The sequence below is a fragment of the Malania oleifera genome, chromosome 7, assembly GCF_029873635.1.
Source record: "Malania oleifera isolate guangnan ecotype guangnan chromosome 7, ASM2987363v1, whole genome shotgun sequence".
Classification (NCBI taxonomy): domain Eukaryota; kingdom Viridiplantae; phylum Streptophyta; class Magnoliopsida; order Santalales; family Ximeniaceae; genus Malania; species Malania oleifera.
Window position 1 is genome coordinate 109020984 of NC_080423.1, and position 16035 is coordinate 109037018.

Here is a 16035-nt window from a genome sequence, read left to right on the forward strand (position 1 = left end):
AACATATTATTATGATATTTGAATGTTCACTATTTTAATCCTATTTTTGGAGAGGCTTTTATTTTATTTATTATAATTTATTTAAAAAAGAAAAAAGAAAAAAGGGAAAAGGTAAAGTGATGATTAGGCGAAGATGTGTAACCTTAACGCAGGCGGGGTAAGGTAATAAATACAAGGTGGCAGATGGTGCTACGTGTCGGCAGATGAGTGTAGGATAGGCGGAGCCCGAGGTATCAACGCGACTACGCCTGATATGACCCGGTGTTGGACATTCTTGACGCCGGCTGGACCCATGGATCCCGATCCCGGATCTGGATAGTATACCTTGAATACGACGTAGTTTCAATATTTTTAAAGAAAATAAATCTAAAAAAGTGAAAGGCCAGTTCTAATGTCAAATCTCTCTCTTCAATGTAAGATAAAATAGTAAAATTTTTAGGTGTAATAAATGTAATTTTTTATTTACTGGCAGGCCAGTTCTAAAAAATTTCTTGTTAGGATGAGAATTTTTTTTATGAATTCATATTGTGCAATGGATCAACCTTATGGACAAGAAAATTTGCGTACGTATATAACTTTTTCTCAATTCGATTTAAATGGAATTAATTATTATGAATTTTTTTTTGAATGTTACAAAATCGAAGAGGGAAAATTCAACACTATAAAAATTCATAGTTAATTGAACATTAGTCCTCATTTTTAAAAAAAAAAAAAAAGTTAAATCCAGTAACATTTTTTGAGCTTTTTAAATATGAAAATTCATTTTCTATTGGTTGGTTGAATTGTGGTTCATTTTTCAAGTTGATTGAGTACTACATTTAATAAATTATATAGCAAGTTAAATAAAATCAGGAAAAATTAAAAAATTACCTCGAACAAAGGTCAACAAATTTATATTTGAATTTTTTTTATTGATTTAGCATTTATATTTTAGACACTGAAAAACTAACATTCAATTTTATAGTTTTAATTTATGAAGTATAAATTTTAAATTTTAAATTTATATTTTTTTTAGCTCTATATTTGATAGGTTAGTTGAATTTAACAATTTTGAACTAAGTTTTACTTGTTTTATGATGTGCTTAATCATTTAATTTTTTTATGAAAATTACATTTAACAAACATTTTTTAGCATTATAATTATTAAATATTTTTTCGTGACTTATTAGTCATTTTTATCTTAAATATATTTTTAAAATAAATTTGAAATAATAATAATTTTTTTTGTTATGCTACTATTAATTAATTAATCTAAAGTGATTGAACAAGCTGAAGAGGTCAATTCAAGAATTGGTTAGATCTTTGTTTTGCTTAGCCACTTGTCAAAAAATTATATTGATTACTTTTTTCAATTTAATTTATTAAATTGATTTCAATTATAAATATTATTTTTATTAATATTTATCTTAAATATATTTTTAAATAAATTTTAAAAAATAATAAAATATATATATTTATATTATACTTACATCAATTTATTGATTCAAAGTGATTGGAGCAACTGGACCGACGAATTCAAGGATTGGTTAGATCTTCAATTCACTTAGGTGGCTTTCAAGATATTATATTGACCAATTTTCTAAATTTAATTTTATTAAATTGAATTGATTTTAAAATATTATTTGACTATGAGTAAATTTATTTTTCACATATATTTAACGGTTGACAAGCAGTCAAAGGTTTATTTTGTCATTAAAACTAAATTTTGAGAGGGTTTTTAGTTTTTTTTTTTTTTTTTTTAAATAATGAATACAGTGTCATATTTTAAAAACTCAAATGGTGTTACTGTAATTCACCTAAAAAAAGAAGATTCGGTAAACTTATGTTTTTCTAATTAGACAATTAATACTTCAAATCTTGAAAAGGATTATGATTTTTTTAATTAAAATAAACTTTAGTATTTAAGTGAAGAAAATAGAGAGACAAACTTATTATTCCAATAAAATTAATTAAATGTTCAAAAGGTCTTGACATCATAGTATCAAAATAGAAAGAAAACAAAATATGGGCATTGAAGAAAATCCGTTTGATGAATTGAACTTTTAAAAAAAAAAGATAAAGCGGGGACCAATTAGATGTGGATCTCAGTCCTCCACTTGGTTCATGTTTTCTTAGTTCAATAAGTACAACATATAAAATCTATTGCAAATTTTTATTTTTTCTATTTAAGGCACAACAAATCTCAAGTGAAGATTAACCTTAATTGCTTTGTCCTAATCATATTAAATCTCTTATAAGTAATGACTAGTCAAGATTACATTTTGAAGACATTTTCTTTTTCGTCATTTATTAGAGAAATTATACGGGGGACTTTCCCCTCCACATGTCCGTATGCCTATTTTCTTAATATTAGGCATGTGGCAAATTGATCCTACCTTAATTAAGGAAACATGCATATGAACACGTGGAGAGGGAAGTTCCCATATAATTTTTCCATTTATTGACTAATTTATGTCAAAATATGCACTTGAGAGTTGACATTTACTTTTTTTGTTTATCCTCTTATTAAGTTTAGGATTGTACTTGTGTGGAAATAAAATAACTTCTTTTTCAAGAGATTGATTAGAACTTTGAAAATATAATGAAGGAAAGAAAAAGTATGGAGGAAACTATTTTTTCTTACTCAATATTCTAAAAAATGAGTAAAAAAATAAAATATATAGTAAATAATTATTTTTAAAATTTTATACTAATTTTATTTTCTAATAATAAAATCAACTATCTCCCCTTCTTTCTATGATTATCTTATAAATCATCTCTCTCCCCCTTTTTCTATGATTTTGTTAGAATTATTTGGGATTAATGTACATTACATAATTTAATTTTATCATTAACGCAAATAATCCTTAAAAAATACATTGAACAAAACATGACCCATAGTAAGTTATACTCTTATAATTGGAGTTAGATGGCTTGACTATTGAGTCCATGACTCCATCTCAACTCCAGTTTGAATCAAAGATTATTTAGAAATGCGCTCATACTTGTCATATATTTCATGTTACATATAGACAACATGGATGGACAAATTGATCGCTATATAATTTCTTGATTTTGAATGTTTTATCATGTTACATTTTCTAAAATGAAGAAATTATATAGGGGACATGTCCTTTCATAGTGTTCATATGCCTAGTTTCTAGATGTTAAACATGTGACAATAGATCCAACATTTATTAATATCAAAGAGTATAAAAACCAAGATCCATTTGCCACATACTTGTGGTCCGATTAGGCCTTTTCATCAATGAAAAGACTTTAAAACAGTGGGTACGCGAATGGACAAGTCTCTTATGTAATTTCTTCATCAATGAGCATTTCTTATGTGCTCAAGAGATTCTGAAGATCATACTCGTTCCAACCTACAGTCTGCTCTTCCTCCACACTAGCAGCAGTATTGCTCCATCCCTTGCCCTGTGGTGCAATGGTATTGTCATCAACCCAGAGGCTTGCACCAATCTCCTCTGCAAACCCAGTTGTTAAAGAACAATCCAGCTCTGGTACAGCGGAAGCTTCATCAGCTTCTTGAGGAAACAACAGGGTTTCCCAACACTCTGTCTGATTATTCAGTTCTGGCACTGGGGAAGCTGGAAGGAGTTTCATGTTAATGCAGTGGTCTTTCATTAATGGAGGAATTGGGTCATCTGCAACTCTGGGTCTCAACTTTGACAAGTCCTTCGTGAAGCTCCATGGGCGAGGCTTTATAACATTAATGGCTTCTGTAGTTTGCTGGGCTGCGGCTTCCACCTTTGCTTGTTGACATGGAAGTGATGGAACCCTCTTATTGTGAAGGCGAGTGTTCCAGTAGTTTTTTACATCGTTTGCTGTTCTTCCAGGCAACCTTTGAGCAATTAAGGACCATCTAATGAATTAAACACACAACAAATTTGGATCCATTAATTACCACGATAGGCTCCATTTCAAACTCGAAAGATATGATGAAAAGGAAAGAAAAATATAAGGAAATTGATATTTTCATGTTATCAAGGAAAGTAAAAAAGGAAATGAAAAATTTATCAAATTCATAGACAAAATTTAATTTTACTCATTATTTATGTTTACTTTTTTTTAAAAAATTTTTAATCATATAAAAATAAAAACTTTCAATTTTAATAGAATCTAATGTAGAAGACAAAATAATGAAAAATGACTTTTCTCTTTATTTTCCTTTTCTTTTCTTTTCTCGAATAAAATCCTTGATCCGGATGAACCGTTATGGTCAATTTAAAACTTTCATGACAAAGGTTTCATGTTTAAACCTTGGGAACATATAGATGATTAAAGGATATTATATAAATGAAAATACAATACTTATCTTCTAAATATCACACTTTATTTATCCATTACTTTGTGGATATTATACTATGGATACGATATAGCTATATAAAGTTGAATGTACATAAAAGTGCAATGTTTGGTAAGTAAGCATAGAAATACTCATATGTATAGGAAGGGAAATATGTTACCTTCTATTCAATTATGTAGCTCAGCTCAACACGGGCCTTCCTACTAGACCAAAGAAATAGCACTCACGTCTTATAAGTAAAATAGTTAATACTTTTTTCCCCCTTATTTGGGCATAGTAACGGAATATATGTCCAATGGGCATAAGCTATACCCGGTCACCCTTATTTGTATGTCACCCTAGCTAGTTTTTTTATAAAAGATAATTTCATTAAAGAGAAAATTCAAGCAAGTAGCTTGAAATTTTTGAATAAGACAAGAAATACAAAGGTTGGAGGCGCAAGTAAAATTTCCCTCCCAAATTCAAGAAAATGCATAAAAACTCTTCCTAGTCTAAGGATGACATAGGTGTATTGGATCTAGTCCAATGAAATAGATTTGAAAAATGCAAGATATACAGAATACAATAGCTTGTTGAAGATTAAAACTAAACTTGATGGTGGCAGCAAAATTTGACGGAGGTAGCTCCACCAATCCCAGCCCACTGTTGTTGAATTACAGTGGAGAGTAGGCAACCTACCTTCACCAACTAGCCTACTTGTTTGAATTTAATCCTACCTACGATTCATCCTTTGCTAATAGATGTGTGTGTGTGTGTGTGTGTAATGTAATGTGTGGTGTAGAGAGGGTGAATAACCAACGAGTGAGAAATTGTTTTGAGATTTTCCTCTGCAATTTTTTTTTTTGCTAAAAGAGGGCGGCACCTCCATTTATTTATTTCCAGTTTATTATTGAAATCAATTGAGTGTATTTGTGTATAATCCTTACTGAGTTTCAATCACAACCAGTGATTGAGTTAGTCACATGTAAGAACCCGAACCATGATAATAGGTTTAAATAAATAAGAGAGGGGCAAATTGGGAATTTGACATATTTCGTCGACGAAACCAAATTTTATCGACGAAACCCGTGTTCTTCTCATCGACGAAATTTAGAGACTCATCGACGAGGAGAAGCCGAGGAGTTCCGGAAAAATCAGAGATGCCAAATTCGTCGACGAGGCCATCGATTCGTCGACGAAGTCAGTGAAAGATTCATCGACAAGAACACCATTTCGTCGACGAAATTGCCTAGGGTCAAAGGCCTATAAATAGAAATTCCTTTACTTCCTCACTAAGAAAACTTAGATTTTATCTCTCTCCCTCTCTAAACCTCTCACTACTCTCTCTTTCTCTAGATTTCTTTGTCGATCGTTGATGCAATCAAAAATCTGAAGTTACCACGAGGATCGTGGAAGGATTCTCTACAATTTCTACGAATCGGAATCTCGTTTCGGAGATTTTCGAGTTTTGGCAAAAAATCGAGGTAAGGCTCGGTTTTCATTTCTGATCCGGTAGTTTTGTAGGAAACTATTTTGTGAGTATATTATGTATTGTGATATGTAGGTTTTGGAACTTGGTTCGCTGTTTAGGGGCCTTGGAGTTCGGGATTTGTTATTCGGGGAAAAGGTAAAGGGAACTATGTTTATATTGGTTATTTTTGAAATCGGACTCTGTAGAACTGTGGTTCACGGTCTTATGTGTGTTTTGGCTACTCATTTGGGGGGATATAAGGGGGAAAACTATGGGTTTTTCATTATTACAGTTTTGGGAAAAAGGGGGCAATGGGCTGTATCCCTAGTTTTGTTGAAAACCGTGGGTATATGATGATTTATACTATGATATTGGGATGGTCATGCCTTAACTTGCTTTAACTATATGTGTTAGGAAGACCATGTTTTAGATTACCAAATGGGTGTGGTTTGTTTGGTTATATGAGCATGCATATGTTGTATCTTTGTGAAATAGGAACAGAGTTCCGAATTGTCCCAGGTTTGAAAATCTGGTTTTTGCCGAAGAGTGCACAATACCACTAGAATGGCCGGCTATTGAGCTGAAGGGTGTGCCAACACCAGATTTGCACCGGTTCAACGCTGATGTTATGCCAGGTTACCGGGGGCACCGAAGTTAGCCTAAGGGTGTGAAATACTACCAAATCACCGGTTTTTATCGAAGGGTGTGAAATACCATCAAACAGTCCGACTTTGAGCTGAATGGTGTGAAATACCACCAAATCACTGGTTTTCACCGAAGGGTGTGAAATACTACCAGACAGTTCGGCTTCGATCCAAAGGGTGTGACGACACCAAATTGTATTGTTTGGTTTGTGAAAATACTGGAACTGTTTTGATTGTTTTGACTATTGATCTATGCATGTTAGTGTATCATGATAACACTTAAATGTCACACACCGATATAACATGTGTTCTTCCTTACTGAGAGGTGTCTCACCCTTGCTGTACATACATTTTTATAGGTCCTTCGGGTAACCGGAACTAGCGTCCTGGTGTAGAGAGCGTAGTGGCCGGTGTACCGTGTTTAGCGCTAGGTAAGTGCTAGGACTGTAATTTTGGTGGGTTGCCATTTTGGAATGTGTTGGGCACTGTGTACATTTTGATAGAGTATTGTGTCAGCTCTTATATAGATTCTGGTATGGTACTGTATATGTTTATATAGAATGACTTTTTCGCTATGTATATGATTGTGTTTGGATGTGTTTAGGGTGCTTGTGAACCCCACGGGGTCGGACCCTCGTCCATTGTACTGTATCTATGGGATGTTTAATCAAATACAGGGACAGGTTAGTTAGATTTTCACCCTTGGGTCCCATTTCGGGGTTCAAGGCGTGACATCACCTCCATCCATCAGTGGTATTAGAGCTTCAAGTTTGCCGAAATTTGCAAAACAGAGGTGAACCGAGGGGAAATTCAAAATTTTTTCCTAGATTTGAAGTTACTCAAAATCAAAAGTTGAGTATACTATTGTGAAATTCACGTAGAGACAAGTCCAAAGGTGGAAACCACATCTTAAATGGAGTCCTAGAGCCTCTACACACGCTTCCACATGCCAACAGATGAAACAACATCCTCCACACTCGTTGCACGCGCCGGCGAGGAAACTGACTACCGACGTCACGCCCTCATGCGCCAACACGCGTCTTCTTCTCCCAACTGGCGTGATCTGACCCGGACACCCGATCCGCGACCCAACCCAGCATCCAGCAATCCAAATTTGGACCCACGAGCACAACCCGACCCAGCTGACGGACCCACGTCCAATCATCAACACGCAGCATGCCTTGAAGCTGCCACATGGACTAATGGTAAGAACTAACACTTTTTATCTCGGTTAAGAAAAACCAGTCTAAGTCAAACTAGTCTAGAATTGTTTTTTAGTCGATTTAGTGGTTTTTAAATCGGTTCGTTGTAACCCAAAACTGGTTCCTAAGGTTTTTCAACCTTTTGAACACATTGGGGCATCACATTTACCAAAATCAATCCCCATCACTCTGTTTTTTATATATTAAATTCAATGGCGAATGGTGCTACCGAAGCAGTTATTCCATTGTTGACACAAGAGAACTATGACAACTGGTCTATTCAAATGAGAGCCTTTCTAGGTCTTTAGGATGTCATGGACATCGTTAAAGATGGGTACAGAGAAGCCCCATCAAAAGAATACGAAGCATCTATGTTTGATGCTCAAAGAACGATCTTACGAGCCGATCGAAAGAAGGATTGCAAGGCAAAGTCAATAATCCACCAAGGCCTTGATGAGGCCACGTTCAAAATCATCGCCTCTGCCAAGGCATCCAAAGAACATTAGGACTCTCTTCATCGAGCACACAAAGGTGTAGACAAAGTAAAGAAGATTTATTTTCAAACATTGCGAGGTGATTTTGAATAAAATCTACTAAACCTATTGCTGATCACTATTCACGAGTTATGGTAGTATCAAATCAATTGAGAAGAATAGAGAGACTCTCAATGGCGAGAGAAAGAACCTGTTTACTGAACTTGATAAGAAAGTTCAGGGAGAGATATCATTTGGTGATCTCTTTAAAGTCCTAGTTCGAGGAAGGGGAAATGTCTTAATCAAGAGGAAGGGTGGAGACCATGCTTTTATCTCTAACGTGTACTATGTGCCAGCTCTGAAGACTAATATACTGAGTCTCGAACATCTTGTGGAGAAAGGCTACCAAATTAGCCTTAAAGATAAGGAGATGGTGATAACAGATGCTCGAGGTAAGCTCGTTACTCGAGTACAAATGGCGAAGAATCGAATTTTTCCACTTGTCATTCAACATGATACGCCAAGGTGTTTGAGTGCTATCATCAAAAATTGGCTATGACATCTTAGGTATGGACATCTTAATTTTGAAATTTTGAAACAGTTAGGAAGCAAGAAGATGGTAAAAGGCTCACCCGACATTCACCACCCAAATGTGATATGTGAAAGCTGTGTTTTAAGCAAGCAACACAGAAATAGCTTTGAAAAGCAAGCTAACTGGAGATATACCATGCCACTTTAGCTAGTACACACAGACGTGTGTGGTCCATTGAGGTTGTTTTCAAATGGATCCTCACCTTCATTGACAATTATAGCAGGAAGACTTGGGTCTATTTCCTGAAAAGGAAGTCAAAGGTGTTCGACAAGTTCAAAGATTTCAAAGCCCTTTTGGAGAAACAGAGTGGCTATTGCATCAAGTCATTTCAATCAGACCAAGGTGGAGAGTACAAGGACGAAGCTTTCTTGGAATTCCTTAGGCAATAAGGGATTCAAAAATAGTTCACGCCGACCTACACTCCCCAGTTGAACGGTGTATCAGAGAGGAAGAACTGCACGATCTTTAACATGGCCAAGAGCATGTTAAAGGACAAGAATGTGCCTAAGAGTTTTTGGACAGAAGCAGTATCATGTGTAGTTTATCTTCTTAATAGGTGTCCTACGAAGAGTCTTATACAAAGACACCACATGAAGCCTAGAGTGCTCACAAGCCCAGTGTGAGTCATCTTAGTGTATTTGGCTCTAGAGCCTACGCCAAGATCCCAGAGGTAAGAAGGTTGAAGTTTGAAGATAAAGGAGAGAAATATATCCTTGTTGGATACGGTGATAGCACCATGAGATATTGACTATACAATCCCATCAACAAGAAATTTATTCACAGTAGGGATGTCATTTTTGAAGAAAATGAATCATGGAAGTGGGACCAGGCTGAATCTTCCAAAGATTCGAAATTGACGCTTGAAGGAGAAAAACCCACACAGACAAGAGAAGTGGCTATCGAGCCACAACTTCCCAAGGTGCAGACACCTCCACATGGTTCACCACAGAGGAATGAAGCTCTATCACCAATTGAGTGTGAAATCTCAGGCATGAGGCCTAGAGGAGCTCGTAATCTAGCTGATCTATATGAAACTACAGAACCAATAGAAGAATATGTTACACTATATTGTCTATTGTTAGACTAGCGACCTGATTAGCTTCGAGGAGGCTAATGAAGAAGACAAAGGGAGAAAAGCGATAGATGAGGAGATTCAATCCATCAAGAAGAACAAGACTTGGGAGTTGACAAATCTCCCAAAGGGCCGCAAAACTATTGGTGTGAAATGGGTCTACAAGACCAAGAAGAATGCTTAAGGAGATGTTTAAAGATAGAAAGCAAGACTTGTCGCTAAGGGCTACAGGCAGAAAGAAGGGATTGATTATGGAGAAATCTTTGCCCCAGTTACCATTCTTGAAACTATCGAATTACTAATTTCACTATCAGTACAAAATAGATGGAAGATTTACCATATGGATGTGAAATTATCATTTTTGAATGGTTTTCTAGAAGAAGAGATCCATATCGATCAACCACCTGGATATGTGAAAAATGGAAAAGAAGATAGAATGTACAAATTGATGAAAGCACTCTATGGTTTTAAGCAGACACCTTGTGTGTGGAACATGAGGATCGATGACTATTTTCAGAAGAATGGATTTGAGAAGTGTCCCTACGAGCATGTGTTATACATGAAAATGGAGTCAGATGGAAGTGTGTTGATAGTTTGCCTATATGTTATTGATTTGATCTTCACTGGCAACAATCAAAAGATTTTTGTCATTTTCAAGAGGTGCATGGTCAAAGAATTCGAAATGACATATGTTGGCTAAATGACTCATTTTCTTGACATAGAAGTCGTGCAAAGCGAGAAAGGAATCTTCATCTCCCAAAGCCACTATGCAAAAGAAGTATTGAAGAAGTTTGAGATGGACAAATGCAATCCTATGACAACTCTAGTTGAAATGGGATTCGAATTCAGAATGAATAAGCAAGGAGATGTTGACCCCACCTATTTCAAGAGTTTGGTTGGAAGCTTGAGTTATTTGATGTGCACTAGACTAGACATACTCTATGGATTTGGACTTGTTAGCAGGTACATGGAGACTCCTGACTAGTCCCACCTGAATGCAATAAAGAGGATATTTCGCTATGTCAAGGGTACCATCACCGATGGTATGTTCTGTTCACCAAGAGGTGATTGCAAACTTATCGACTATCTAAATAGTGATTGAGGAAGAGATCTTGATGAAAGAAAAAAGTACGACTAGATTCACATTCTTCATGGGAGATACATCATTTACATGGTCATCAAAGAAGCAACCCATTGTAACGCTATCATCATGTGAAGCTGAGTATGTTACTACCAGTCCAGCTCTTTGTCATGGTATATGGATCAGGAATGTACTGAAGTATTTGGGATTTCTTCAAGATAACCCCACATAAATCTACATTGACAATCGATCAGTGATTGCACTTGCGAAAAATTTAGTATTCCATGAAAGAAGCAAGCATATTGATACTCGGTATCATTTTATCAGGGAGCATGTCAAGAAGAAAGAAGTGGAGTTGATATCTTGCAGAACGTATGATCAGATTGTTGACATTTTCACAAAACCACTCAGGCATGATATTTTTACAAGACCGAAGACAATACTCGGAATGACAGAGTCAGGAGAGTCGAGTTTAAGGGGGGATGTTGAAGATTAAAACTAAACTTAACGGTGGCAGCTCCACCAAGCTGAGCCCATTGTTGTTGAATTGCAGTGGAGAGTAGGCAACCTACCTTCACCAACTCGCCTACTTGATTGAATTTAATCCTACCTACCATTCATCCTTTACTATAAATAGATGTGTGTGTGTGTGTGTGTGTGTGTGTAATGTAATGTGTGGTGTAGAGAGGGTGAATAACCAGTGAGTGAGAAATTGTTTTTAGATTTTCCTCTATAATTTATTTTGAGTTTGTTATTGAAATCAATTGAATGTATTTGTGTGCAATTCTCACTAAGTTTCAATCACAACCAGTGATTGAGTGAGTCACCTCCACCCATCATAGCTTATTCTATTAAATCAGAGTTCACCTAAAAACGCAAGAGCTATTCAATTTTACAAACAAATTCTTTCTTTATTTTCAATTTTTAATATAATTACAAAAATATTATTATTAGTTTGTTTAAAATTTCCAACATTAAAAAATATTAAAAAATAAAAAAAAAATTAATATTTTTTTATTTTATTTTTTGTAAAAATAATGAAAAATAATAACAAGACAGATTTCCATAATTTTATGAAAAAATAAAAACTGAAAAAATAAAATTGATTTCCACCAAGTATATTGAACTACAAACCACAAGTTTTAATGTTGAAAAGTTCCTACAACTCTTTTCTTCTGTGTTATTAATTTTTCATAATTGCGTAGTGTGTTGAGTAGCTAGCTAGTTTTCTTTATAACAAAAATACATCATGAAAGTGAAAATACTATTTAAGAGGAGAAAAAAAAGCATTCGAAGTATTAAGGGGGATCTTAATGGTAAAGAGATTTATTTCATAATCAAAGAATTGCTTCATAATTGAGTAACTTGCCTGTTGCCTAAAAGTTTATGAAGCCTAATGATGAGATCAACTTCGTCCAACGCAAACTTTCCTTTGTTGATATTCGGCCTCAGATAGTTCAACCACCTCAATCTACAGCTTTTCCTGCATCGATTTAACCCTATACGCAAATCAAAATAATAAGCAATTCTCTATTCACTCACTCTCTCTCTCTCTCTCTCTCTCTCTCTCTCTCTCTCTCTCTCTCTCTCTCTCTGTACCTGCTCTGCGAGGAACAAGATGCCAGTGGCCTTCCCCATAAGCCTCCACGCACCTCCTCAGCAAGAGATCTTCTTCCGCAGTCCATGCACCTTTCCTCACTCCTAAACTCCCCATAGTGTCAACCCACAGCTTCCCTGCCCGCATTACATATATACATAAAATGATATAAATACTTTCTTTCTTTTTTTGACAATGTAAAGATTTTATTAAACAATAAAATTGAAGCACAACTTACAAGTTGAAGTCAGAGTGTTAAGATACTAAACTAAAAACAGAACACAAATATAATGATATAAATACTCAAATCACATATCTTGCTTATTAACTTGCTGACCAATACACACACACACACAGAGAAAATATAAAACTGGCTTTTGTACGTCAGCTGCTGGGATATAAACGCATGTTCCAAGTTGCATTGGGCTTCAGCTTACGTGCATGGCTTCCGGCCACAGACCAATTCCACGAAAGTCGGGCCTGGGACCAGAAATTGACGCGACACAGAGGTAGATACACTAGTGGATCTGTTTTTTCTAATTATAGCATGCGAACTCACGCATGCATCGATATATCTACCGGTCCAAAACATTTTAAACCCCTTAAATTAGAGTTCTTTTCGATTTTATTTTTATTTTAAAATAATATATTAAATAATATCCACTTTTGAGAAAATATTTTCTAAAATGACTCTAAAGTAATGTCGATATTTTATACAGCGAGATTTAAACAAATCTTACTGGACCAAATAGCGAGATTTGAACGAAAATGGCCAAAGATCGCTTGATGGCTAAATCTCACTACTCCATTTAGTGAGATTTGCATGCACATTTCCATGGGTGTTTTCCCCTTCTCGGCGTGTTGATCTGCAGATCTACGACTCCATTCTCTTGGCCATGAGCTACAAGTTCTCCATCCAGATCCTTCGACAGTCTCAAGTTCTGCTTTCTTCTCGATCTTCTTTTCTCTCACTCCGTTGATGTTCTCTGTTTGGGTACTCTGTCTTCGGACATCTGTCTAGTGTGCTACGTGTCTTGTTTTGAGTTCATTTTGCCCAGAAAAAAACTAAAATGATTTATTCTGTGTCATTTTTCTATTTAAGATAGCAACACACTCAAGGTGAAGTCCGCCATTGTTGCTAAAACAAGGTATACTGAAAATAATTTGCGTTTAAGTTAAAATTTTACACAAATTTATTTTCATCTTAGCCATAAAAGCAATAGCAGATTTTTGTTTTTCTTTTTATTATTTGTTTTGAATTGGAGCTTGTTGATTTATGGCTTATTCTAGAAGCCTAGCATTGCCATTGAAGTCGTCAATGGTGGGCTGTTTTTTTCTAAGGTAGGTGATTAGTGGTTGTAATAATGGTATTTCCTAACCTATATAAACCCATCACCTCCATTTGTAATTTCATCCCCAAAATTGCCTACTTCTCTCTTAGGCACATTCTCTCTTCTCTCTCTCATTTTGTAATATTTCTACAATAGAGAAATATTGATTGATAGTGTCCGAGGACGTAGGCACAATTAGCCGAACCTCGTTAATTTTGGTTTTCTTCCTTTTAACTATTCAGTAGTTAACTTTTATCGGGTATAGTTGTAGTAATATATTGTGTTAATTACATGTCTAAGGATTATTTCTAAGAAAGAGGGATTTAAGCGGTCCGTTATGACCCCCCACTTCCCTGGGAATTTACCTGGTGTAATTTTGCACAATTATTCACTCTCTATTTACCTGTACAATTGTAACTGTGGTAAAGTTAGGTGGAATAATCTCAAGTTTCACAACAATTGGTATCAGAGCCAAGGTTATTCTTAGTATGCTCTGTGGTTGCAGCTTAGTCTGATCTTCCACATCAGAAAAGTTTTCCTTGGGCTATTGGCATTCCACATCGGCAACTATTAAATAGCATTTATGGCGGAGATGGCAGATAGTGCAAAAGCATCCACATCAAACTCGTCTATTTTGGCAAGAACTACTGTGACAAATGCCATATTTGCAATGAAGATTTTTTACGGCACCGGTCATTTTGGTATGTGGCAAAGTGAGGTTCTAGACGCTCTCTTTCAGCAAGGTCTAGACATTGCCATTGAAGAAGAGAAACCAGAAGATATTGAGAAGAAAGAATGGGGGACCATCAATCGGTTAGCATAAGGTACAATTCGATCGTGTCTTTCAAGAGAACAGAAGTATGCATTTTGTAAGGAAAATTCTGCAAACAAGTTGTGGAAGGCACTAGAGGAAAAGTTTTTGAAGAAAAGCTCTCAGAACAAACTCCATATGAAGAAGAGACTATTTCGCTTCACTTATGTCTCGGGTACCACTATGAATGATCATATCACCAACTTTAATAGGTTGGTTACTGATCTAGTTAATCTGGATGAGACTTTTAAAGATGAAAACCTGGCTTTGATTTTGTTGGGATCCTTTCCTGAGGAGTTTGAGTTTCTTGAAACTACTCTACTCCATGGAAAAGATAAAGTGTCTCTTGGCGAGGTTTGTGCTGCTTTGTACAGCTATGAATTGAGGAAGAAGGACAAGCTTGAAAGCACAAGTGGAGCCAACGAGGCTCTAGTAGTTCGAGGCCGTTCACAAAGCCAGAATAGTAGAAAGAAAGAGAGATCCAAGTCAAGGTCCAAACCAAACAAAGATGAATGTGCCTTTTGTCAGGAAAAGGGACACTGGAAGAAAGACTGTCTGAAGCTAAAGAATAAAGGCAAACTTGATAAAGGAAAGGCCATCTCATATGTGGCTAAGTACGAAGATGGGAGCTCAGATCTTTCGCTTGCTGCTACGCCATCAACTAGTTTTTCGAGTATATGGCTACTAGATTCTAGGTGTAGCCATCATATGTGTCCCAATCGGGATTGGTTCTTTGATTTTAAAGAACTAGAAGGTGGAGTCGTCTACACAGCAAATGATGTCCCTCTTACCACACATGGGATTGGTTCAGTCCGCTTGAGGAATCAAGATGGATCAATCAAACGGACATTAGATATGTACCAAGTTTGATGAAGAATCTTATTTCTGTGGGAACCCTAGAATCAAAGGGATTCAAAGCAACAGCAGAAAACAGAGTCATGAAGATCATCTCTGGTGCACTTGTGGTAATCAAGGGAATTCGGAAGAACAATAACTTGTATCACTATCAAGGTCGTACAGTTGTTGGGACGGCAGCAACAGTTTCTTCTAATGATAAAGAAATAGAAGCAACTAGGTTATGGCATATACGCTTGGGGCATGCACGTGAAAAATCCTTGGGACTTCTTACAAATCAAGGATTATTAAAGGGAGCAAAGATCTGCAAGCTAGATTTCTGTGAACATTGCATCAAAGGGAAGCAAACAAGAGTGAAATTTGGTACTGCAATCCATAATACCAAGGGTATTTTGGATTATGTTCACTCTGATGTGTAGGGACCTTCCAAGACAACTTCACTGGGAGGAAAACACTACTATGTGACCTTTGTTGACGATTTTTCTCGAAGAGTATGGGTGTATACTATGAAAACTAAGGATGAAGTGTTAGGAGTCTTCCTCAAATGGAAAAATATGGTGGAAACTCAAACAAGCAGAAGGATCAAGCGCCTCTGTACAGATAATGGTGGAGAATATAGAA

At 35.8% G+C, this 16035-nt stretch overlaps 1 protein-coding gene across 1 annotated transcript; it reads right to left on the reverse strand.

The window, feature by feature from the left end:
* Positions 1-3321: 3321 nt before the first annotated feature.
* LOC131161004 (transcription factor MYB75-like) lies at positions 3322-12534 on the reverse strand. Its single transcript, XM_058116863.1, has 3 exons — positions 12420-12534; positions 12190-12319; positions 3322-3862 (listed from the first exon to the last, which is right to left on the reverse strand). The coding sequence occupies exons 1-3, from the start codon at positions 12532-12534 to the stop codon at positions 3322-3324; spliced, it is 786 nt and encodes a 261-aa protein (XP_057972846.1).
* Between the last annotated feature and the right edge of the window lie 3501 nt (positions 12535-16035).